This window comes from Trypanosoma equiperdum, assembly GCF_001457755.1.
Source record: "Trypanosoma equiperdum strain OVI genome assembly, contig: ctg_1711, whole genome shotgun sequence".
In the NCBI taxonomy this organism is placed as follows: Eukaryota; Euglenozoa; class Kinetoplastea; order Trypanosomatida; family Trypanosomatidae; genus Trypanosoma; species Trypanosoma equiperdum.
Window position 1 is genome coordinate 38743 of NW_027123740.1, and position 25624 is coordinate 64366.

The 25624-nt window shown below is 45.9% G+C and overlaps 6 protein-coding genes across 6 annotated transcripts; all 6 read right to left on the reverse strand.

The window, feature by feature from the left end:
• Positions 1-543: 543 nt before the first annotated feature.
• TEOVI_000676800 (uncharacterized protein) lies at positions 544-2022 on the reverse strand (the record flags this gene model as incomplete). The annotated part of the gene is made up of 1 exon (XM_067222829.1): positions 544-2022. One exon carries the CDS (start codon positions 2020-2022, stop codon positions 544-546), a length of 1479 nt encoding a protein of 492 aa, XP_067078930.1.
• Positions 2023-3046: 1024 nt separating this feature from the next.
• TEOVI_000676900 (uncharacterized protein) lies at positions 3047-4492 on the reverse strand (the record flags this gene model as incomplete). The annotated part of the gene is made up of 1 exon (XM_067222830.1): positions 3047-4492. The coding sequence occupies one exon, from the start codon at positions 4490-4492 to the stop codon at positions 3047-3049; it is 1446 nt and encodes a 481-aa protein (XP_067078931.1).
• Positions 4493-5033: 541 nt separating this feature from the next.
• TEOVI_000677000 (splicing factor 3a, putative) lies at positions 5034-6662 on the reverse strand (the record flags this gene model as incomplete). The annotated part of the gene is made up of 1 exon (XM_067222831.1): positions 5034-6662. The coding sequence occupies one exon, from the start codon at positions 6660-6662 to the stop codon at positions 5034-5036; it is 1629 nt and encodes a 542-aa protein (XP_067078932.1).
• A 1107-nt stretch (positions 6663-7769) lies between these two features.
• Positions 7770-21335, reverse strand: TEOVI_000677100 (Hydin; the record flags this gene model as incomplete). The annotated part of the gene is made up of 1 exon (XM_067222832.1): positions 7770-21335. The coding sequence occupies one exon, from the start codon at positions 21333-21335 to the stop codon at positions 7770-7772; it is 13566 nt and encodes a 4521-aa protein (XP_067078933.1).
• A 1249-nt stretch (positions 21336-22584) lies between these two features.
• TEOVI_000677200 (Ubiquitin family, putative) lies at positions 22585-22872 on the reverse strand (the record flags this gene model as incomplete). The annotated part of the gene is made up of 1 exon (XM_067222833.1): positions 22585-22872. The coding sequence occupies one exon, from the start codon at positions 22870-22872 to the stop codon at positions 22585-22587; it is 288 nt and encodes a 95-aa protein (XP_067078934.1).
• Positions 22873-23577: 705 nt separating this feature from the next.
• On the reverse strand, positions 23578-24921 carry TEOVI_000677300 (queuine tRNA-ribosyltransferase, putative; the record flags this gene model as incomplete). Its single annotated transcript, XM_067222834.1, has 1 exon — positions 23578-24921. The coding sequence occupies one exon, from the start codon at positions 24919-24921 to the stop codon at positions 23578-23580; it is 1344 nt and encodes a 447-aa protein (XP_067078935.1).
• Positions 24922-25624: the final 703 nt, after the last annotated feature.

Here is a 25624-nt window from a genome sequence, read left to right on the forward strand (position 1 = left end):
GACTAGTACAATAGGCTCTCTCTCGCAAATGTCACCGGTTTTGCTCATATATACCTTTTTATTTTTTTATTTTGCGTTTGAGTGTAAGCAGTAAACAATAGAATCCGCCGCTGAACCAGTAGGGTGTAAGTAGAAAGATACCAAGTGAATGCAAAGAGAAGGATTAAAATAAATAAAAAAAAAGAAAATAGGAGAGAGAAGGAGAGGGAGATAGGAAGAATCTAAATTTGTGTTGAATAATATTTATATTTCTTTTCTTTGTTCATGTCCTCCCCACAAACTCTCTCTTTTTTCTTTGTTTTCCTTTCCTTCTCTACACATCCGTTCCACCGTACTACTGAGTCACCCACCTCCCTTTCTGTGTTCAGAGTGAATCACGTTTTGTGTCTGCGGAAGTCACATCTCCATCATAAAAAGTCGTACAAGTTATGAATAGCAAAAAACGGACAAAGAAAAACAAAAAAGAAATGTTAAAGCGACAAAGCCTCTGCCGACACGCACATTTCTTCCGATTTATGCTTCTGCACATTGACGCCCGACGCCTCACAGGCACGAACGTCGCAGTCCCGCTCGTAATGGCATGGCTAAAATATCCGGACTCAACTTTGCTTTTGTGGGATCATCGCAATATGTTTTCGCATCAAAGTACTTTATGGCGCTTTTACCCCATCCCGGAGGGAGTGGAGTACCACCACTCTGATTTGATAACTCTTTACCTTCCGTCTTCACCTCATCGCTACGATTCTCATTGTGCGCGAGCTGTGAGACAGGTGTGTGTAAAAGATCATCTCCATCGTTGAAAAGTTGCCGCTCCACGACAATTGGACACGTCGCGCTACAACCTTCACCAGATTGCCGACCAGCGTCTGAATTTTTCTCACCCAAGAAAGGTGCAGCAGAAGTCGAGGGGTCTTGCGGTGTTTTCGCAGCCACTTGCGTCTCGGTGGTTCCGCTTCTGCGTCCTTCAGCCTCACTTACATTGTGCACTTCCACTGGTTGATTTGCTCTACCTCGTTCTTCCTTCAACCTCATCTGTTCCCGTCGTTTTGCTTCGCGAATCAATCGTGGAATCTTGTCGGGTGAAGTGGTGTAATTCTCTGGAAAATATTTGCTCGCCTCCCGACCCCATCCGAGACGGTCGCTCACAGCAATTTTCACCTCAGTCCCATGACCTTGCCATCGCTTCTGCAAACGAAGTTCTCTCCCACCGCGGAGCGCTTCCCGACATCCCTCAATTGGCAAAACCTTCGCGGATGCTGCAGGTTTCCTCACCTTTCCTGCTGTCCTCTTTTCCTTCTTGTGTTTTTCCTTTCCAACTATTTTTTTAACCACTACAGTGGAGGGCGTAGTATGCAGTTTGAGGGGACCGGAGCCATTAACATCACTTCCACCCTTTTCACTTGCTGCCTCACCAACTTTTGTACGATCCTTTCGTTTCCGATTATCATCCTTGTTTTCGCCTTCCACGAAGGAAGCATGGCGCTTAACCCCTGCTATGGTAGTGTTCAGATTTCGACACGAAATCCTCGGGGTCCGATCTGCACCGGTTGTTTCATTGTTGCATTCCTTTTTCCTTGTTGACTGTAGATTCTCAGCCGTTTTAGGCGATGCGCCCTCATCTACGCGACTTGATGCCTCGCTGGAATCAACCACTGAGGTTGTAGCCACAGCGGCATTTGATAATGAAGAATCTGCATCCGGGGCCGTCACACAATTATCGTTTTCCTTTACATGCAACCTCATATGTATCACCTCTTCCTTCACAGCCACCACCTGTGACACTAAATCCTGAGCGAAAATCTCAGCCTTGCCGGATGCTGTGTTGACATAAATCTCCACAACGGAAATAGTTTCACGAGTGAGTTCCTGTTTCCCTTGTAAACGAGCGAGCAGACGTTGCATCGCCTCCTTTGCCAGCCTTCTCACAGTGATATCCTCCTTTATAGGAACGCGAAGCGTGACCTCGTCAGCATTGCGTATCAGGATGGTGACAGTGGCGAACTGGGGGTCGTTGGAGACCATAATGACCCGATCTCACGCCACAAGTACCAAAATCAGTGCCGCGTACACAAAAACAAAAATAAAAAAGGCTAATACACGAGATACAAAGTTATAATACAGAACAAAAGAATTGATTCTTGTTATCACGTATATCTCGTTCTTGAGTACTTTTGTATTTTAATGGCTCAAGACACCTCGCAGGGGTCAAGAGTTCCCCCCTTTCCTTCTTACTGCTGCCCCACCTTTCCGCAGTGGTAGCCAAATCCACGGGTTTCTCCTATTTTTTTTCCTTTGTGTTTTTTTAACTTTTTCGTGTATAACTCTCTTTTTTTAAAAAAAACTTGATCGGTGAATAATAAAATATATATATATATAACGTTGCTTTTTGTAGGTGAATACCTTCCGTAAAGTAGATCCTTCAACAAGGGCTTTGCGGTTTTCAAGCCTTTTTCTTGTTCCTCCTTTGCCTCAGCCAATGAAGAAACGGACCTTCTTCAACCTAATTTCGAGTACAAGTGTAAATGGAAAAACGGAAGAGAAAATACGTTCACAAATAAGACAAATTCAATGAAGTTTCGATGAGCAAATAAAGAGAGGGAAGGCAAAAAAGGAACAAATTCAACGATAATGAGGGAAAGATTAGTATGTGCTCGTCACCGCTATTTTTTTTTTCAATTCCATTCGGGAAAAGAGAGATACAAACCAGAAAAGAAAAAACCGACGATAAAACGATGCATGTGCCATTCCGTCCACGTACTCCCGGAGTGTAAATATATATATATATTGATATTTTTTATCCAACGACAATGTGAGACCTCTGAAACGGTTACACGCCTCCCAGACCCAAATCATGTCGTCTTCATCCCTTACCAAAGGAATATAAAGATTATATTCCAGGGAACAGTAACTACAAGGAATGCGTTAAATGCTCTAACACCCGCGCAATGACGCCGGTGACGGCGTGTTTGATACAAGAAATGCGGAACCCATCGAAAGGGAAGGGGAAGAAAAGGATTTTGTTCACAATAGTGGGCTCATACAGATATTACTCCTTCTTCACCGATATAGTCGAGTTAGCTCCTTGGAGAACGCTTGACGCTGTTCTTTCCTCTTGCCGTTTCGTAACGATACCAAGAAATTCACGAGGAGCTAATTCCCACAGCAACCTGGCGTACAGCAGCGTTGGATTGTCCCGCCAGTCGATAGTCGAACGCAACACATCCTCATCCGTGGAAAAGGGAGCCCTCGCAAATATGTGTGATGCCTTATCCCGCAACTCAGCATGCGATGCGAATATGGGAGAATCTTCCGTTACATCAAGCTTTCGCTTTAACCGGCGGTTGCGCCTGTACGGTGGTGGTAGCATCGCCTGTGATGCAGACAAGGTACCTATGCGTTGTTGTTGCTGCTGCTGCTGCTGCCCATCAGCGGAGGTAACTGCTTCAGCTCGTCTCCGCTTCCTCCGCTCACAGCCAAAGCGACTCCGACGGCGAGACAACCAACTCGCTAAACCCCTCCGCCGCCGGCCTCGAGGCGTGTCACCATCCCCTTCCCGATTTTCTGCATCTTCTGCGGGGGTTTCATTCCCCACCTCCTCCCCACTCTCTTTTTCATCTTCAGATTGATCAGTAATTTCTTCATCACTGTGGGGGTTGTTATTTTGTTCCTCAACGTTTTCTTTCATTTCTCCCATGTCTTCTACTTTTCCAACTTTTTCCTCCTTAGCATCTATGGAATCTGCTCCATTCTCCTCTTCTATTTCTTCTGGCCCTTCGCTTTTTTTCACTCGTCCATCCTGTCTCTTCTCACCATTTCCCTCACCTACGAATTTTGCATCGTCGTCACCAACGCTGTTTGGCTTATCCTCACCGATCTCATTACCATCCTGTTGTTTATTCTCCCCATTGTCAACACTTTTAATCCCACGCCATCTGCTGCGCACCGCCTTGGATAAAGTTAATGAAACGCCACTCAAAACGGCGCCCGAGGCACTAGCAGAAGGCACATCTTCAGTAACGTGTACATTATGTTGTCCCCTACGCTTAGACTTAACGTGTGGGTCACGAGAGTATACCAAATAGTTTGGGGGTTCTACACCAGCAGCAAGTCTTGCCGCCGCTCTACGCGTACGAACACCGCCACCCACGTCGTTCGGTATGAGTGTCGCATTCGTGATATCATTCCTCCACACAACACCTGTGGTAGCTGTGCCAGGAAGAGACACCGCATCGGTATCCCGCAGAGGTTTTACAACAGGTTCCCAGCCATGAACACGAACCAATTCGCGCTGCGAAAGTTTGTGCGGAGGTAAATTCCCCGTCGATGCCTCAGAAAGTTGTGAAACCGATTGCGTTTGTTCTAACATTTTCCGCTGTGAAGGGGGTATCGTCCTGCGTGACACAGACGTGGAAGATTTCATGACTTGTTCCTTTATCTTTTCAGTTCGTTTCGTAGCGGAACGTAGTCGCCCTGCCGCACGACTGGACGTCATAGCTTCGTTCCTACTCCTCTTCCTTTCTAAAACCATGGGGAAAGGAACCGACACCATGTCCAATTGGCAGTAATTGAAAAGAGCAAAAGAACAAAAGTGAAAAAAAAATCATGTATATATAAAAATAGTAAACACTTTCTCTCCTTTTTCAGCAAACGAGAAACTCCTACAACTGTAAAGACAATAATTGAGAGAACACACAATAATATAAGCTTTAAAAAAAAAAGTGCAGAGCCAGTGGATGCCACAGACACTCGCACTCGTTAGTGGCATTATTCATGATGTTGATGATAAGAAGTGTAAAAGGAGGTGAAGTGACTTATGATTCTGCACAGGTCCTCCCATTTTAGTTGGGATTACGAGCACACACACAAACAACAAAGCTAGCAGCTTAACCTGCTACACAGCAACCAAATCACAACAAACTTACCAAGTACTTATGCGAAACAATCTCGCAACCTAACAGAAATTGTGCACATACGCAAACACAACGGGAGGTGCACAGCAGCAGGTATAATAACTATTCTTTACGAGTTGCCAATCAACCTGTTTTCCTCGACATCTGAAACTTTCTGTAAGCACCCGCGGTAATCACGTTTCCCTGGGCATCTTGCATTTCTTCATCTTCCTGATCAGCATGAATGCGCTTTCGTAGACTACGACTGTTTCCCATCACTTTATCCCGCATCTCAATTACCTTACGTATGGACGAAATACCTTCATAATTCTTCAAGTGAAGAGTAACACCAAGTCGTCGCAACCCTTCCGCATGTCTCTCCGCACCGAAGTGGTCCTTGAACACCTTGGGACCAATATATACAGTTCCACCACATACCTCGCAGTAAAATCTCTTATGCAGTTGCTGCAAACACACCAGCCACCGTGCAACTGGTTTCCCGTCACTATCGAGTAGTTGGTCGTTGGTATCGCCCGCCTTCGTCCCGGGTGCTAAAACGCCATTAGCTGTGGGAACCTCTTTACCCTCCTCGGGGGCGAAGGCAACAGCAACCTCATGTTGGGCAGCCTGTACAACACTTCCTTCAACAGTGGTGGCGCATCTCTTTTTTGCCTCCTCTACAGATCGAAGGAACTCCGCCTGCATGTTATCCCTCTCCCACTCCAGTTCCTCCACTGTTTTACTGTAATCACGCAGAAGAACCTTTTCTGTCTCTTGTAGGTGTTCGAACAAAAGAGTTTGAAGCAAGACAACGATTTTTGCCTCAATGTGCACCACAGCCTTGACTTCTTCGAGTGAAGGTGGCTTCTCAATCTCAGAAGGTGTAACGGATTCCACGTAAGTTATGGGCCACAGTGCAAATGCCTTCACATACCTCCGCAGTGGTGCAGGGGCATGCAGCGAGGATACAGACTTCCCAGATGTCCCCGGTAGCGCCACAGCTGTGCTACTAATGGTTACTACAGATTTCTTATGCTCCACAAGCTTCGACCAGAATTCCTCAGCGTCCGCATCGCACTTGGCGAGTGTTGATTCAAGTACATCACTTTCCATTACCAGTACACGTTTGTGAAAATGAACCAGGTATTTGAGCAACTCCTCCACGAATTCCTTATAAGACCAGAAGCCATATACCTTGCGATAAGGGTCCACATCATTGAGTATTATGTTTATAACACTGGTCACAAAGGTAAGATACTCAACCCGACCAGGCCATGCAGTCCCCACCGTGTGATTTGTTTCAAGTGCCCGTTTGCTGGTCGAAAGCATAAAGTTGCTGTACCGATGATAATGGGCCTCCAGGTCAAGGCAACTGCCATACCTCTCTGCGAGTGTAAAAACGTTATCAAGTGCATTCACATCGGGTAGATCAAGCTCACACTTCACCGTAGGAACGTCTCTAAAGGTTCGGTGATACTCCCGGATGTCAGCAATGCGAGCCTCAAACTCCTTCAGCGCATTGCTGTAAACTGCTTCACCCTCCGCCGGAGCCTCCTGGGCTGACACAATATCGTCCTGATCAAGATAAATATCCAATAGTTTCTCAGCAATGGGTTCAACAGCCTCAGCTTGTTGTATTATAAAGTAATCTCGAAGAAGCTGATGACGTTTGTTCGAGATATCCTCAATGAGTAGTTGCTGTACAATGCTGTCGATGTGACGCTCAATGTCAGCTTCAAAAAGCCGAATCTTTTCTAAAACTCCACCAAACATGGAACCCACTTGTCACTAGAGATGACGAAGATCGTCTTCTTTCTGCGTGTGTATGGACAATGTTAGGAGATGATCAAACGAACAACCCTATGTGCCCCCCCCCCCAAGAATATGTAAATCAACGTAAGTATAAAATATATAGACAAAATAAATAGAGAAAGGGAAAGTAATAAATTAGAACAAACTACAAAACGTAGCAAGCATTTTGCAGCAGCACAACTACTGTTTCTCTCGGTTGCTGAGGTTATCGACAAAGCACTCTTCTTTGTATATCTTTGAAACACTCACTTAAAGTGAACGCCCAGTCTAACCATGTAAAGAAACAGTTAAAGGGGGGGGGAACGATGATGCTATGGTCAGTTGCATCCCAACAAACAAGAGTGAGGAGGAGATTCTCGAGAGGGAAAAGAAGAGTAAACACGTGAATGGGAAAGAAAGAAACGACAAACAAAATAAACCTGAAAATCGAAACAAAAAAGACGTGGCCCTCGTCCTTCCGTATCGTAATCATCAATGTTTCATGAATTTACTAATCAATTTCCGTAACATACTTCTCTCATTTGCCTATCTTTCTCTCTAGCTACTAAGACCTCTCCGTTTCCAACGCAACGAGCATCTCATCACATCGAATGTTGCTTACCTTGTTATGTTGGTATTTGTCTATTTGAAAAAAAAATCACCTGTCTACACATTATACATCATTTAATGGTAACGACAATCAAACATCAACGACAAATTCTGTATAGGACGCAGCTTTCAGCCGCGTTCTTTCATGGTGTTTTCGTTCCTTTGCCTCCCACTCTCTGCTGAATTATACTTCAGAATGAAGCAAAGAAAGTATAATTTATTTACATGAATCCACGAACACAGCAACTTCCAAACTAACACCACCAACACCAAAGGTTCCAAACCCCACCGCCCCCTCCAACATATAAATATATACTTCCTTTGTGCTGATCATGACTACACCGAATAAGGCCGTCAATGACTTAGGACCCACACCTTCTCATTTTCTCATTACATTCATGTAGAAAAAAGAAAAAAGGGGGCGTCACCCAAATTCTCAAAGGTAAACCCCTCCCTTCACTCGATTACCCAACCCGCCTCTCATGGAGGAGGTGTTTGCTGGTCGGCTGTAGCAAGTTTTAGGTAGTAAATCCAACTAATTGTTTCTCCTTTGTGCACCCCACTGATTGTAAGCTTAGATGCGTACGCATCACGCCGCTCCTCATCCCATCGATGCTGAACTCCAATCGAAATAACTTTCTTGGGTGGTATTGTCTCCGTTGTTTTGCTAACGACAAAGCAAGGAGAATCCGTTGAAACGTTAATGGTCATGGCCTCGTTGAACACATTCTTGAATGTGATTGGTGTGGTCTGATTTGTTCGAACAGCAAAGGGGCCCTGACGGCGCGGTGGCAGGCATGTACCAACAATGGGGAAAATGTAAACACCAGCTGTTTGCGACACTATTTCAATAGTTTGTCTATCATCACCGACAGTTGAGGGTTCGTACAACATGTCTACCGTCACTTCTGTCCCCTCTGACCGTGAACAACCCTGCACTTTGATACTACTAGAGTTTGCTATCCTCGAGAAAGGCGAGAATTTCGACTCATCGGGTAACCTTATTGTAAACTCACAGTTCGTTTTACTGTATGACGTAAACTTCAGTGGAAACTCCACATTTTGCCCGAGTGGGCACGACACCCGCGTAACTACCGACGGCCGTGGGGCAATGGATCGAAGATGCAATTTACATACAACACTCCCAATTTCATTGCTTGCCGCCGTCACTGTTGCAACGGGGTACTCCTTGTGAACCAGTGGAAAGAAGTTTATAGGAAGCTCAACCGTGCTCTTTTCTTTTACTGTAATTTGAGAATCTACAGAGATCACGTCACTGCCATTTTCTACCCGTATAGTAAATGTTACATTCTTGTTCAAGGGATTCGTAATCGGAAGTTTGTATGTTGCTGTCGTCCGCACTGGTGCAATAAGTTCCGCTTTTGCTGACATAACCTTTGGTACCACCTTAAATGACAGGTCCAGTGCCCGAGAATATTCTTCCCTACTCTGACAAAGGAAGACAATGGCGCCCTGTAAAATCCCTTCACTCGTCGATATTATATCAATGCTTACTTCCCTCTTCTGTTTTGCCGGAACATCAATCGTCATTGGCATCTTTACAGTTACTGTGCCCTTATCAGGCTCAGTCAGCCAGTTGGCAGATGAACGGAAGCGAAGGGTATTCGGTGTATCATTCTGCAGTTCAAATATTTCAGTGTGCACAGTATTGGCTTCAACCACCTTTTCATTGGCAGAACCTCCTTCGAAAGCGCTCTGAGGGATGCCTTCCAACTGTACGCTGCGACCTTCGCCTGACGGTAGGGGAATGAAGAGATTTCCGATGTCTTTTTCCTTCGTATACAAAAACGGTGAGTAAGTGACGGAGAGCAACGCCCGGCTCTTCGGATTTACCGTCAATGACTTCACAGTTGACCAGAACTTGTTGTTTATAGTTGGTCGAAGCGTCCACACCGTGTTGGTTGGGTTTTCAATTGTCAGGGTTTTCGTCACGGAGCTCCTTATTTTGCAGGTGAATTCCAAAACAGTGTCAGGTTTAGGTATATCGACGCAATGTGCCTCTAAATTCAGAGGGATCGGTGGAGCGTTATCGAACTCTAAAAGAAACGTTTGATGAATTGAGCTTCCCACTTGGGTCGGATTGTACGTAAGCTCGCATGCCTGCTCCGCATGCGCACGAATAACGCCTGCGGCGGGGATGATTTTCAGGTCTCTGTTTGTCTTCATAGCGGCATCCCACGAAAAACGTTGGGAGATATCACCACTGTTCATGATGACAACCCGCTGAGTTGAAACGGCACCGACTACAACATTGTTGAAGAGTACATTTTGAACATCCAAATGTACCTCAGCATCCTCGCAGGAAGCCGTAATGAGGGCAAATGGCATTTCCTTCCCGCACACCACCATGCTTATTTCCCGTTGGAACTCTGCCATACGACTTTGGGGTTTAAACACTGCAGTTATAGTGCGCGCTTCGTCGGGTCGCATCACAAATTCTTCACTAGGGAAAAGCGAAATACCCCTTGCCGCCAATTCAACATCGATACAGTTGGCAAGCGAAACTGTCGTCAAAGTCCGGCTTCTACACTCTAGACGGAGTTCAGCGGTACGACGTTCACCTATGCGTGCAACTCCCAACCGCAGAAACCGACTTGATACTTCAATGCGTGGCACGACACCCTCACCCCTAATGGGCACGAATAATGGATAATGACCGTTCACGAGCAACTTCAAATCACAACCGAATTCTCCTACTTCAGCGGGGTTAAACGTTATTTTCGCTCGCTTCGTTTCGCCGGGCGCTAGCACGGTAGAAGCGGTGTCCATGTCAAAATACTGACCCTCGGGAAGAATATAGTCAACCGTTACGGATTCGTCAGTTTCCCCGTTTGTGAGGTTCAACAACACTGACGGTGGGGTTTGACCACACATGTATTCGGAAACGAAGCATAGACCAAAATCGTACCTTGAGAATCCAAGCATGACCTTCGGTGTGTAGCTCGCGGCTGACAATCGAATAGTGTACACAACACGTTTAGAAATTCGGCATGCCAAAGTTAGGTTGCGCAACGCTTCGGACGATGTAGGGAAGTACACGAGTGTAACCTCTGCTCGCTGTTTCGGTTGCAGAGTGCCAAATGTTCCACTGAAAGTAAGAAACCTGTGTTCGGGCGTCGTCATTACAAAATCAAAGGGGCAACTTCCTTCATTGGATATAACAAGTTTCTTCTTCACTATTGTATTCACCTGCGTACGGCCCAAATTGTACTGGAATGGGTGATACGGCGTAACCACGATGGGTTCCTTGTGTTCAGCCCCTTCCACGTCCTCAATACACATGGATGAATGGGTCCGCAGGCCTTCACCCTTCACGTTGATGGTTAGGGGGTTGCTCGCCCGCTTCACCCGACATACCAACTTCATGTTGACAGCGATTTCTTCCTTGGGGCAGAACCAAATAGTGATTTGTACGGAAGACTTTGCCTGAACTACACCGCGCGTCGGTTTCATCCCAACAAAGTCCTTCTCCGAATTCATCGACGCATTATCAAACGAAAAAGAGAATGGTGAGTCTTCCTTGTTCTCCAATATAACAACGCGCTCGTTTTTGCTTCCAACGGGGGTGCCACCAAAGAAAACCTTATTGACATTCAAAAACAAATTCGGCTCATGCGCTTTCCCCACCAGCATGAAGGGTACAGATGTTTGACCAGAGATGAAAAAATTCCACAGCGATTCGCGCGTCGCCAGTGAAGTAGAGGTATACTCGAACGCCATCTCACACTGCTTCCCCGCAGAAATAGAGCCAGCAGGTGTTAAGCAGCGGAAAGGAGCCAAATGTCGCGACATCTCGTTACTGATCCACTCGTACCGCTGAATCGTTGCTGTCGGGTTAATTACTTTGAAAGTGACAACAGATTTAGTGTTCAATCCGCAAACGTTAAATACAACAGGAATCGTGTTTGGAAGAATGACGCTCCCGGCTTCACCATCAACGCGTGTGGAAAAGTAATCACATTGAGGAATGTTGAAGTGCACCAGTGGGCATTCAGCGGATCCTTGGAGTGGTATAATGTGCTGGGGTTTTGCGCTGTGCTTCAGGTTGACAACAAGCACCCTGTCTGCTACATCAACACACTTCGGTGCAAAGGTGACTCGTACATCGCAAGTTGTGTGAGGCTCCACAGCACCAGAAGAAGGCTCAGCAATGAAAACTCCAGAGAGATCGAGTGAAGTTCGTTCCTCATCTTCATTCTTTTTCACCTCAATGGAGAACGGTAGGACGTTCGGTCCAGTGTTCTCGATGCGCATTGTGATGAACCGCTTCTGAAATATCTTTGTTGTGGGAAACGTTATCCCCTCGGAGAGCTCTACATTCTCATTCGACGGCAGTGTGAGTTCATAAGTTGTCGGCTCACATGCGTAACTAACAACCAGATTCTTGTTGCAACTAAAGTTTTCAGTGGCTCGGTACGCAGGCTCTGCCACGGCTCCAACAACTTTTCGAAATGTTGGACGACCTTCGCCATCAGAAATGGCAGATACATCATCAGTTTCAGACACAACGGTGCTGAGCCACCTCTCCTTCGTCTGCCTGTCGTCCCAGTCGTCCCCGTCCACACATTCAATAGATGTAACCTGCATAACGCAGAGCACATTATCCTTCGAAACTGCTTCACTATATAAGCGCACGGTTATGTCTCTGGAAGCACCCGACGGTAAGTGACCCACACGTGGGGAAAAGGAAAGCGCACGTGAAGATTGGTTCCATTCAAAACGCACAGCGAATGGTGTGTTGTTGGCGACGGTGAATGTGTGCTCTTTTACTTGTGACAGATACCAGTAACCCAAGGTTAGACGTTCCTCCATCAGAGGGTCCGTGTTATGGAACGATATTGGTCGATGGAAACTTTCCCCAACCACCCACAGTTCGCGGTCATCGAACGGGTTTTCCGTTACCGACACACGAAGGCGTGTCTTCCATTTATCAACTTTATGAGGGGCCAGAGTCACACTGAATGCTTCCTCTCCAGTCGGGGGGACGAGAAGTTGCTCCTTAAGTTTTGTTACAGTCATGCCTAGCGGGACGTCATCCGGTGCTGTGAGGCGAATATGTACGGGAATGTCTGAGTTATTACGGACACGGAAGCACCTTGTTACAGACGACCCCACAAATGTTAATGGCATTTGTATAGTATCGGCGGGTGGAGGAGGTGCAACCTCATGCGCAGTTGGTTTTGCCACGGCTGCCTTTCTCGACTCCTTCCCTTTCCCTTTCCCCCCAGTTCCAGATACTGTGTTCACGATTATGGGAGCCGTAATTTGCAGTGGCGGTGGAAAAATATACTGCACTGTGGGAAGGATTCCCTCACCCGCAAGGTCGAAGCGAAGCGAGTTGGTGGCAGGGTTCGTTCCATCTACGGCGATAGCTTCAAAGCGCGCGGTAAACGATTGCAAGGTCTGCGGTGCAAAACATACAGTAACAAAGCGACTTTCGAAGGAGGAGAGCTCTATCGTGCCCTCTTCACGCAGCTCACCATCTATGAGAAGTAGAAAACCTTCTGCAGTGCCGTGCGCACTTTTGTCCTTTCGGTCTTTTCTATCCTTCTCTTTCCATTCGTACATATTCTTGGGAAGGAGTCGGACCTTGACTGTGCATGTGAGAGTGCAAAGGTTTGCAATGCGGAACCGCTCTTCAACTCTGCTTCCCAATAGCGACTGCCCAAATGAGAATAGACACTCTTCCTTGGCAAAAGCACGTACAGGGCCGTTGAAACATGACAAACTTGTAACAATTTGCTGTTCCTCAAACACAGTTTCCACATCCAACGACGAAGAAAGGTTACCCACAATACCGGGTGTTGTAGGTGATGCAACAATGTGAAATGCTGTTCCAGTTTTTTCAATTTCAGGGTCGCAGTGATCCACATGTATTCCCAGTACCTCTCGCTGGTCCTGTAGGTTACTCAGAACACTCGTGACATTGAATGTACAAGAGTCCCCCACACCAACTACACCCACATTTGGTGATATGTTAAATGACCCCAGTTGAAAGCCGACATCACCCTTAGCCGTTTTTCGGCCTCTTCGGGGGACAAATTCCTCTTCCTCTGGAGTGGACACTGACATAGCCTTCTTGTAGTTGAAGAGTTTGAAATTCAGTGGAAACCTGCCTGTGTTACGCAACTCAAATGTGGACACCTTCTTTTGATGTGCGACACATGGACCAAAATCGATAAAGGACGGCCTGACGGAAAATTGGTTGTACCACGCCTCTCCTGTTACGGTAATGTTTTGAACTGGGTAAAGTAGCTCGTTTGACTGGGGATCGTAAAAAGATGCCTCAATGACGCCAAGTGTGGGGGGAATTTCACCTTCCCTGTCAAAACGAATGGAAACTTCCACTGAGGCTATCGCAGCATCTCTGTACCCAATCAAGCCTCGGACAGTACCAGAAACGGGAGAAAGAGTAATCACATTTTGAAGTGCCTTAGGCATACGTAACATATACCCAATATCGTACGGGCTTTTGTTTAGTATGCGGATCAGCTCCTTTTTCGTTTCACCAACATGTATCATCTTAAAGTTGACATGCCGCGTCCATTCCACCACTGCATCGTGGGCTTCAGCCTTAATTGTTAGAGGAAGAGACTCGTACAGCGCCTCCTCGGAGTCCATCACCTCAACTTTGAGCGATAAAGAATGCATTCCGGGCTTTATTGGTTTGAAGGCGAGGGCAAGTTTTTGAGCTCCACTGACCTCGAGTACACCGCTCGTAGCGCTCAGTTCAAATTCATTGGGCAATTTGTCCATTCCAGTGATCCGCCAGTGCACAGGCACAAAACTTACATTAGAAATAGTGAACGTTTTTTCCACAGGTCTAGTAACCAACGAACGGCCGTACTGCACTACCAAATCCCTTTTGCCATCTAGTGTCACAGATGGCCGCGTCCCAATGCAAGACACATTCACAAACCAAGGAGCCGGGTTGTCACGAACAGTCACAACAAGCTTTGCTGTTATTTCTCCAATTGATTCCGGGTTAGCGCGGAGCATCACCGTTACAGTCTCCCCAACGGGGATAGTAACCTTGTTTGGTGCGACAGCAAAGGTGAGGTCCTTTTCCTTGCCAAACGACATGTTTACTTCGGCGGGAACAATACCATCATTTGTAAGCGTCAAGGTATCTTGTGCCACCCATCCCCGGAAAGAGGAAGTACTCTTCCCCATGGAGGGAGACTCATTGCGGAGCGATGAGGACACTTTACTGTTCCCACAAGCACTACCATCATTCCCGTGGACAATTAAAGGCCCAAACTCGTACGAGCGCTTGGACAAGAGAAAAACACCACTTACCTGGCGACCCGCCACAGCTCGCGTCTTAACAGTTCTAAATATCCTTTTCTCGTCACGGCAAATATCTGGATACAGTGTGCTGGTAGCAACTGGAACAACGATTTGCTGACTTGTTCCCGTTATTCCGAAGGTTAGTGGAGTTGAGAACTGGCCAAGTCTGCTACTGCAGAAGACAAGAGTAACGTCTGTTGATGACATTGGTGCAATCAACCACCTACTGGCTTCCACCAATGGTGACGCAACCACCGGTACTGCACCCTTAGGGTTTTTTTTGGTTGAAAGATCGCGAGGTGTACGAGAAAATATACGTAAGCCCTCATATGCTTCGTGAGTCGTATTGAGATACTCCTCTGACACAAACTCCCACACGCCATTCGCTCCAAAATTCCATATATTTATCAACCGGTTTTTATCATTGGCATTTTCCGTTACAGACCCCCGTAAAAATGCATCGAGTGCACCGTTGCTATTTTCATTTGAAATTACATGCTCGGTAAGGTCTTTGCAATTTTCCCCGTCAACAATGATGTGATCCAAATCTTTTCTCTCGCGGAGATGAATGTAAAGTTCCTTGTATCTCTCCAGGTCACTAAGTTTGTGCCATACCGGTGCCGGCCGCTGTTCCGGCACATATCTTTTCCCCTTCGTTGATGCCCGCATTCTTTCTTCCATTTCCTCTTTCGCTGCCATTTCGGCGTCGATCACTTTCTGCACCGTATGCTGTTCATTGTTTTCTTTTTCTTCTGCCAATCGTGTCACTTCCTTAGTGACATCCGCAAGGTCTCGTTTACATTTGTTGTAGTACAGTAGCTGGTGGTTATACGTGTCGCGTTCCCCTTCACTAAGCTCCTCGTACTCCTCTTCCGTCAAGAGTGGAATTTTAGCAGCCTCTGCTGTTTCATTGCATTTCCGCTGTATGTCAAGGTTGCGCCGAAGGTCAGCCGTCACCTCACTCACACCAAGGGATATTATTTTCAGTGTCATACCGGTCACCTGGGCAGCCTTACTGATGGCGAAGAGCACCGCCTCCCGATTTTCCGTGATTATGGATTTCAAATCATCAATAACTACGGCGGTCACGTTATCAACCTTCTTCAGTTGCCGAACAACGAGTGTATGAAGAAGAATCACAACTTTCGAGTTAGCCAGTGGCAACAACGGATTCAATTTGTCACTATGCCGTCCCGTAGGCATCACTGGAGGAGCAGCATGAAGCTTGTCGTAGTCAGAAAGTAAACCACGAATTAATTCACCTTCGGCCGTGTCAAACTCCGCCTCAGACAATATCATGGCATCCAAATCTAACTCCACAACTCCGGAACTTTCCTTCAACTTCTGCGTTTGGGTGGTTTTTCCAGAGCATGGAGGTCCAACAACAACGATAACCTTAGGATTAACAACCGAAAATGAATTTTTGCAACTTAAGCTTTTTGAGCGTAAAGCGATCGCATCCGGTTTGTCCATAGATTGTCTCCTGGATGGTTGTCGGCCTATTTGCCCCGCTCTTGAGCTGTAACTTCCACGCCGCCGCTCTAATGCCCTTTCGAGTGACTCATCTACACCAACGAACTCAAGAGCAGTCTCTTCGGCATTTAAATTTTCGAACGTTGCGTCTAGCAAACCCTCTGGTAAGGCATCACCCGCCTCCCGGAGTGGAAGGTAAAGTCCTTTCTCTTCTTGAGTTGGTGTAACTCCCTGTAAGAAACGTTGTAACGCTCTCCGTTCAATGCGGACCTTCTGATCATAGTTCATACAAACAACTTCAATGGGATGCTCCTCATTGTTTGTTATGGTTAATGTATGGTACACAGCTTCACACGGAAGAAGTGGCAAGAAATTAACGGGAGTGGGCGAAATATTCACCTTAACATCTCTAACGTTACCAATAATTGTCATATACTCATCGTTTGGGTTGGATGCAAAACGGAGGCGCAACCTGGCCTTTGCAGGACCAACATACCACGAATGAAAACTCATTTGAACAGCCATACAAGAATATGGCGGCAATATCCCCCGCTCCTTTCCAATTTTAAATTGCTTCTTGTAAACTGTTTCAATTGATGGGCTTCTCCGGGGATCCTGCGCTTCTCCTTTCTTCTTTGTTTCGATCAATTTGAACGTCCAACTACATGGCGCAGCTTCATTGTTGTAAAAATGAACATTTTTTACATGAATGTGACCTGGTCGGAGATCACCGAAATCCACAACATGCGATTCGGGTGTCAGCATGGGCGTTGCCAAGTAATAATGTACTTCAATAATAACACGTGGTCCCTTCGCAAGGTTTAACGTAATTTCCCGTCGATCAGCACCGGTAGAACCCTTTTCAATTTCACTGGCATGAAGCGTAACGACGAACTCCGTGTGCGAAATCGGAGCCATAGTAGGAATTTTTAGCGGTTCCACTGTTACAACGGGAGGCTGCTGCGAATTCTTCTCCAGAGATATCGAGGTACTACACGTCGACGTGTTTACCAACAGAAGTTTGGCTGTCCGAACATCTTGTCGCGTAACGTGCCCAAAGTCAAGAATATACCGCGCGAGAAGAGGTGGTATTTCCTCCTGCTGACCCTCCGAGGTAGTTGTTTGTGGAGGTGGAGATGCCGAACATACCGATGGCACCAGTTCTCTGGTGGGAAGTATCGTTTGACAGAGGGTCAACCTCTCTGCTTCGAGCACAGAAGGGTCCACATGTGGTATGGGGTTTGAGGAACCCATTTTAGTGTGGTGAGGCACCCATTCTCGCTTACTGAGCTCATTGAAAAATTCCTGAAAAATTGGATCCTCAACACGCCTCAGTTTTACATTCTTCTCACCTGGTACCACCGACATCGTTGACACTTGTCCCAGGCCACGAACTTTAATGACTTGCGGGTGCAAATGACCAACTTGCACTGTAAAAGTTTCTATTACCTCTTCTGGGATCATGGGACCGAACGTAACGGTGAGGTACACTTTGGTAGTGACTGTTCCTCTCAACGGCCTTACAGTCAGCGACTCTGGTTGCTTCAATCTGGTGAGGTCTACGGAGAAAGGTACAGCGACACGTAAGGGACTAGATATACAAATGGTTCTAGTTGCTCTATCTTTGTAGTGCATAATACCAAAATCCAGGCTTGTGCGATCGAACCGCACAGCAACGTCGCTCCAACCAATCAGATTCACACTGTAACTCGGGCCACCTTCAAGACTACACTTTGCGTTCGCCTCGTGTCGCCCACGTGCACCGTAAAAAACTGCTTCAACAACAGTCTTCCCCCCAGGGGGTATGGAACCACGGAACGGTATAATGTCGAAGTGCTTCCGTATCAACTGCTGCTCTTGCTGCTCTTCGCGTTCTTCTTCTTCTGCCAGTGGTACTTTGGCGTTGGATGTCGCTGCCGGATGCCCAAGTGTCTCAATGCCCCAGTGGAAGTTCGCCGAAACAATTTCCGATAGATTCGTGAGAGTTATCTGCAACCGCTTCTCTGTGTCGGCTAGCACCGAACCAAAGTTTAACTGACGTGTATCAGGCACAATGGAAACGTTCGGTAAAGCAATATTCACCGTAAGGTACACATACTCAGTGGTGGTGTGGTTGCTAAAAGTAACCAGCACACGCCCCTTTGCCGAGTGCGCGATGTTGTCTCGGCGGTAGAGAGCATCACAGGTCACACCGACAATGCGGGTTTCACCGCTGGAGAGAGCGAAGGTTGTTGGATTCTCGAGTGTAAAGGGTGAGCTACTTCCGTTCGCCGGGGTTAAGCAACGGAGTGACACATGTAATGTACGAGTGCACGTATTCTTCATCGTAAACGTCTTTGTCGTTACAGCACAACCGGTGTCACCTTCTGTACCGTAGATGTAATCAAACACAACCTTCTTCGTACTGTATGCTATTGAAGGAGTGATGAAGTTTCCCTGGACGCTTTTGGAGAGAACAACCTTGTACCTGTTCTTGTCCTTTAAAGTAAAGCAGTCCGAAAATACACCCTTAGTTGTTGCATACCCTTGGACAACAAACTCATATGATTTACGTGCGGGTATGAGGGCCATTTCGGGATTTACAGAGAAGACATTGGGCATACCACCTCTTCCGGCCCGGTTTCGACTGAGACCGCTCCATATAACTTCAATATCACGACGCCCCTTATTTAAGATGATCAGCTTCTTTTCAACAGTCGTTTCGGTGAAAATGTCACCGAAATCGAATTCATCCGCATCGTCTTGAGGCACCAGGGCATAACCTTTCCCGTTGGCGACAACGTCAATAACTTGAGAGGTTTTCTCTGAGTGGCGAACCGCTACCCTAATCTTCTCTTCGAAAGTCCGCGCTTCGTCCAAGCGCGCTCTCACTTTAATGATGAAAGTGCCCTCCGGTTCTATTTCGCCTTCTGTCGGTTCCAAAAAGAACACCGGCTCTTCTGTCTTTGCAGCACCCAGAAGAAACTCAGTTGTGAAGTAAGCAGTAATGCTGCTCATATTCGTGAGAGTAAGCTGAAGCTCCTTTTCGTCCAGAAGTTGTAAACCCCCGAAAGAAAGATGCCTCGGTACCGCTACCACTGTTGGACCACATGCAGAAGCAGTTACCAAAACGGGCATTAACTGCTCTTCCGAACCAAGGACACGCACATAGAGTGTCATGCGAAGTTCACCCACTGCTAACGGTGTCAACGTGATGGGAACAAGGCAACGGCTGCGGGCCTCAATCACCTCTACGCCGTCAGTATTATCCGGTGAGCCGATCGAAACGATGGCTGTGTCTGCTTGTGTGTCGAGCAACTCCTGCAGAAATACGCTAAACTTCCCCACCAACGCGGTCTTGTTAACAACTTCTAAGTTCATGGTGTAGTTGTGCCCCACGAAACAATGCCCATAGTGAAGTTGGTCTTGAGAAGGTTGTAGCGTGGGTACAAGACAAAAGAACTTGATGGGAAGTGTGTGTACAGCATCACCAACGTCCTCTACATCAACGAGGAGTTTGGTTTCCCGTGACCCCAGTGCATTCGAGACAAGATCCACGCAAATATCATGTACACCTCCCTCAGGTATTAGTCCTTCACATGGGGTGACGGTAATGCAGTTGCACAAGGGGCTCGACTCGGGGATGCGCAACTTGTACCGAATATCAAAGCTTCCAGTGTTCATCACCTGTAACGAGCAAGAATGGTGAGTGGTATACGAGACATTACCGAAGTTCAACTCTTTCCGATTAAACTGCAAGGAAGGACTCGTAACGCGTCCACGAAAGAAGAGTTTTAAACCATCAAGCGCACCGTGAATGTGTATGTTAAAAGTCTCCAAAATGATACCCAAAAGATCAGATTCTAGACGAATGACAAACGTTTCCGTTGTACCAGGTGGAAGGACCCCCTCGGGGGGAGAAAAGGAGAATTTTCTTCCCATTAGCGTATCCTGTGGCATCACCTTGTAGCGGGCCTCAACACAACCCTTGTTAATGATTTCCACTCTGTATTCATGCACAGCACCAACGACAATATCACCAATGTCGAGAGTAGTAAACTCTAACTCACATAGAGGGGCTAGACCCTTCCCTTTCATTTGCAGTGGAAGGCGCTGATTCTTACCCTCAATATCGAGGTACGCAGTTGAGAGGTAGCTTACAGCCAGTTGCGGGTTGAAGGTCACAATAAACTCTCTACTTCCTTTCCCGTATATCACACCACTAACAGGCTCAATTGTGAAGACGTCATCATCAAAAACGCGGCCTCCCTTGGTTATGTGGTCAATATATTCCCTAGCTAGCCGTTGTCGAGTGGATTCATGCTCCGCATTAGACAGCACAGCGTAAGTAAGGGCCCCGGATTGTTCTGCAATAGCATTTTCAGTTGCACATTTTTCTTGATGATCAGTCTGTTCAGCTTTCCACGTAAAGTGTATCGTGCGGTCGCTTTCATTCCTAACCGATATCATCACTTGACTCTCCAGTGTCACAAACGTATCGGGGAACAGCGCCTCGCTTTTATCCTGTATGATAGACAATTCCATTGCACTACCCGAAACTGGCAGCTCCTGCACGGCGTTTTCCTCCGGGCCAAGAAGAAAAACTATAGAACCGCTATAGGTCTGCAATTTTGGTGGAGTAAATACAATACTGACGGGAAGAACGCCCCCTTCCGAGGGAACGACGCCGGAAGAAGGAGAGATTGCAAATGGTGCCTGACACACAGCGCGCCATTGACAGTCCAATTTCCCCTTGTTTCGAAGGAACAATGTAGTCGAACCACTACACTTCACCGGAGATGGCGAGACGGCAAACGATTCTGGTAAATCCAGCCGCCCACGATTCGCTATGGCACGGAGAGGGATGGTGAACTCCTCCTGGCTAGTTGTCACTATAATGTCACTGCTGTAGTCACGCTCATCCTCTGACCTGAAAACTACCTTGTACACAACGGTTAGTCCTGGTGCAACTTTTGTTGATTTGGCATGCGGGAGCGGTGAAACAAGGGTGACAAAGCGGTCATGCGATTGTCGCACACGGACAAACTGCGCTTCCCTAGATATGTTCTTCAAGCTAAGGGCAACTTCATAGCTTTCGTGCATGACAAAATCCGCAAAGACAATTTCTCTTGGATGAACCTCAAAAACAGCCTGTTCTGATGAGCCAGAAGGTGACATAGCCGCCTTTCGCGTGTTTTCATTTGTCGCTGGAAGTTCAAGTGCCGCAGTTTCTGAGGCGGCTTTTCGTTCCCTCGTTACCCTTGGCGGTTGCTTTACGGGCATGGTTGTTGTTCCTACTCTACTCCTTGTTCAGTAAATCTCAAACACTTCACTTCCCTCCGCTTTCGCTGTCGCTGTCGCCTTTCCTTCTACCTCTCGTTTCAGTTTCTGCCACCTCTTCTTGCTTTTGGATATCCCTTTTTTTCCTTTTTTATGCTTTACCGGTTCCGCCAACAACCGGGAGCTATTGGAAGTCCCGACGGGAGAGGGGGAAACAAAAAAAAAAGATGGTGTCGGATATTACTTAATGTGTAAAATGTATATTGTTTAATATACACATATATGTGTAAACATTAAAAATTGATAGATTGAAAATTTTTTAAAAGATAGGAAAGCAGAAGGAGCGGTAGCGTAGTATATCAATCGGGTTGAAGCAATAAATCGAAAGGGAAGCAAGACAGTAGAAACGAGCCAAAAAAACTTTAGAAAGGCTCTCTGCGAAACAAAAAAAAAAGAGAGCAATCATCGCACTGTCACAGTTGGAGAGACGAAATAAAAGGGAAAAAATACAAAAGAAAATATTAAACATTCCGTGACAAACACATACCGGAAATAAAAAAATCAGCATATTCATCACCTCCCTTCTTTGCAGCTCACACAAATACCAGTGCACATACGCATTTCTTTGGGTGCATTTGTGCGCAGTATGCGGTCAAAAATAATGGCTAAATCATTGCGGTTGTGGGACATCACCGTTCCACTATTTGCGTCGCATTCACATAAAACCCAACAACCGTGAAAAACACACAACTTGCCGCTTATTGTATTATTATTACTTTTTTTTAATTATACCTCCTCACACACACACACACACACACACACACGCACCCACATATGACCTCCTCACCGTTCTTGTTCCTGCATTATCTCGTTAGAACCATTCTTACAAATTTCTCTAATATCATCTCCTAAACAGCGTTAAATGGAGATGGCATAAAAACGAGAGAAAGAACGACCGGTCACATGTCGACAAAGGAGCTGCAGAAAAAAAAAAGAAGACAATGAAGTTCAACAAAAAAACGAAAAAAAGGAGAATAGAAGGCAAAAAAGAACAAATGTGAAAATATTCTTTGCTGCAATAACGGAAAGTAAAAAGTAACATTTTATTACAAAAAAAAACAACAACCTTCAAACCATAGACGTACACACACAACGGTGTGAATACAAACATGAATATGGATATGAACATACAAATATACATGTAAATATGGCACATCAACATACATTTACAAAGATATATTGCGTGAACCGATTACATATCGTCCTCATCCTTTTCTGGACTGGCCGCTGGGCAGCACGCCTTCCTGACAAGCACAAACACGCTGTCTTTTTTCACTCCAACTGTTTGCAGAGTAACGCTGTCGTCCAGCAATAATTTACCTTCATGGTTCACAACATACTCCTCCAAATTTATTGGATCGAGAGCAGCGACTTCCCGTTTAAACTGACGCAAAACGTCACGTAGCGTGTGGTTTGAGTCCACTGAAAGTTCGAATCGGCCCTCACAGCATTGTACTGAAACGGGTATTGTCTCCGACATGTCCTTTCTTTTTTTTTTGGTATTTTTTTCCGTTAGTTTTTTTTTCCCTCCCCCTTTTTAAAATTCAAATTTACAGTGCCTCCTCCTGTTGATGTGTCTTACTTAAGTGTTCTCTCTACCGTGAAAAATTATTGCTGGTTACACCTGTGTGTTTGTGTGGGTTGCGGCAACTGTTATCAACAAGAGGACGCAGTTTTACCGACCCTACAGATGGGTTCTCGCTGTATTTTCTGGGGAGTAAAGATAAATTAAAAAATAAAATAAAATTAGACAAACAAAATTGATGGGGGGAAAGGGAAAAAAAATAGTGCAATAAGTAAGAGTGACGTAACAAAGAGACCTTAATTTTAAGGGAGAGAAAAAAAAAGAGAAGCAGGTTGTGTACACCAACCCTTTTAAAAAGATTGAATTAAAACAAAGAGAAGGAGGGAAAATTAAAAGCCTTTCTTAATTACTAATAGCATCACTTCGTGTTTGATTCATTTTCACCAAACTTGTCCCAAGGTGTTTTAACAACGAGGGTAATTTTTTTTTAAAAGAAAGGATTTTGATTCAACAACCTCATCCGTAGGGCTAGATGTTTCCCATTGTTTGCATGAAAAAAAAACAAAGAGAATACCAAAAGAACACTAAAAAAGACACCGATTCGTGTTATTGAAACCTTATTCCTTATTCAGCCCTGATGCGTTACCTTTCCCCTAATAATCAGCGGGGGAGCTCAACACTGACAGAAGCAAGTGCATCAACAATCCACTTTGGGTAATCCCGTGCCGGGTAATATCCTAAAAAAAACTTCTGTACGTATTCGACAAATGTACCACTAAGAATCGCCTCCCGTGCACCGCGTGTTAGATTGATGAGGTACGCCAAGTTATGGTACGATAGGAGTGTAGCCCCAATAGATTCCTTCGCTGCAACAATGTGCAAGTAAGCGCGAGTAAAGGTTTTGCATGTCATACAGTTGCACTCAGGGTCTAGTGGTCCCATATCGTTTGCATAAACTTTTTTGGACACTTGGATTTTTCCTCGAGATGTTAGTGCCGACCCAAACCTTGCAGTGCGGCACGCATAAACACAATCAAACATATCGACGCCCAACGCTATACAAACTATAATATCCTCTGGATATCCTACACCCATACAGTACCGTGGTTTGTCATTAGGCAAAGTTTTACAGCACTGAGCAACAATTGCCCAAAACTGCTCCTTTGCTTCACCACCACTCAAACCACCAATAGCATAACCTTTGCACGCTTTACGTTTGACCATCTCCTCCATGCAAATACTTCTCAACCCTGAGTCCAGCCCACCTTGCACGATGCCAAATATTCCCTGTTTTTCTGGATTTGCATTTGCCGCCAGACTGCGATCTAACCATCGTATCGTGCGCCTCATAGCCTCCTCCACGCGCGGTCCAGTTGTGAGCACGTGCACAACATCGTCGAGTTGCATCATAATGTCACCACCGATAGCGTTTTGAATGCGAATACTATCTTCAGGCTTAAGTAACAAACTATATTCACCATCATCTGGCACCTCAGCAGAGGCAACGGAGGTCTTCGCCTCGTTATCGTCGACCACTATCTTCCCACCGCCACCACCATGTGTGGACTGAAATCGCACACCTTCCTCCGTAATGTTAGCCAGTCGAAGGAGACTCACCATCTGAAACCCCCCGCTGTCGGTAAGAATATTTCGCTTCCAACCCTGAAGAAAATGAATCCCATCCATGTTATCCCGAACTCGCTTTGAGGTGTTTCGGGAATCCGTAGAGGAATTTGCATTCTTACGCCGTGTTATCTCATTAAGTATATCTTCCCCTGGTCTTAGACCCAAATGGTACGTGTTTCCAAGAATAATTTCCACATCGAGGGATTCCAACTGCTCCACCGTTACACCTTTCAGAGTAGCTTGAGTAGCGACGGGCATAAAAATGGGAGTACGCAATGGACCATGTGGCAGGTGGAAAAGACCCGCCCGGGCTCTCTGCGGTGGTTTTGGACCGGTGATGGTATCAAAGCTAAAAAAAGCCGCCTCCTCCTTGGACATCTACAATGCAAATAACAAAAATAAATAGAGAGTTGCAATTTATAAACCGTTGAGGAAGCAACTGCTTTGAAGAGGGGAAGTCACCTCAAGTAAGATCCGAAGGTTCTTTTCAACGACCCACTACCTTCTCACAAGCCACACTAAACCGTTTTTCACTGCTGATTAAAAAGGAAAATGATGCCAAATGCATCAAACAATCCTGTATGTAAGGGAAGTGTGATTGAGAAGTAGCAAGACACGACATTTAATAAATAATAATTAAAAAATTCATACAGAAAAGTGTTGACGACGGCACGAGAAAGCATGCAACTGCGAAAATAAAATAGTTGCAAGCACACTCAATATACAACATAACCCCTTTCCTCCCACCTGTAAGACAGTGTACAGTCACTCATAGTTTATCGTCAATAAAATCAAACAGAACCGCTATCCTCTTTGTAGTAATAAAACTCGAACTCGGGGAAAAAAATGTATGGAGAGGAAAAAGAAAAAAAGAACAACACCATTACAGAAGAAACTCATTTACTTTCACTTGTGTTACACTTCTATTTTCCCTCCCCCCTTTACTCCACTTCCCATCTCACACGTACAAAGGCTACGTTGCCGCCAACATCTGACGAAAAAGGGTGTCAGACGCAAATATTCCCTGTGACCACTCGCATGACCCTTTCCCTCTCCTTTCCCTCCGATTTAAAAAAAAAAA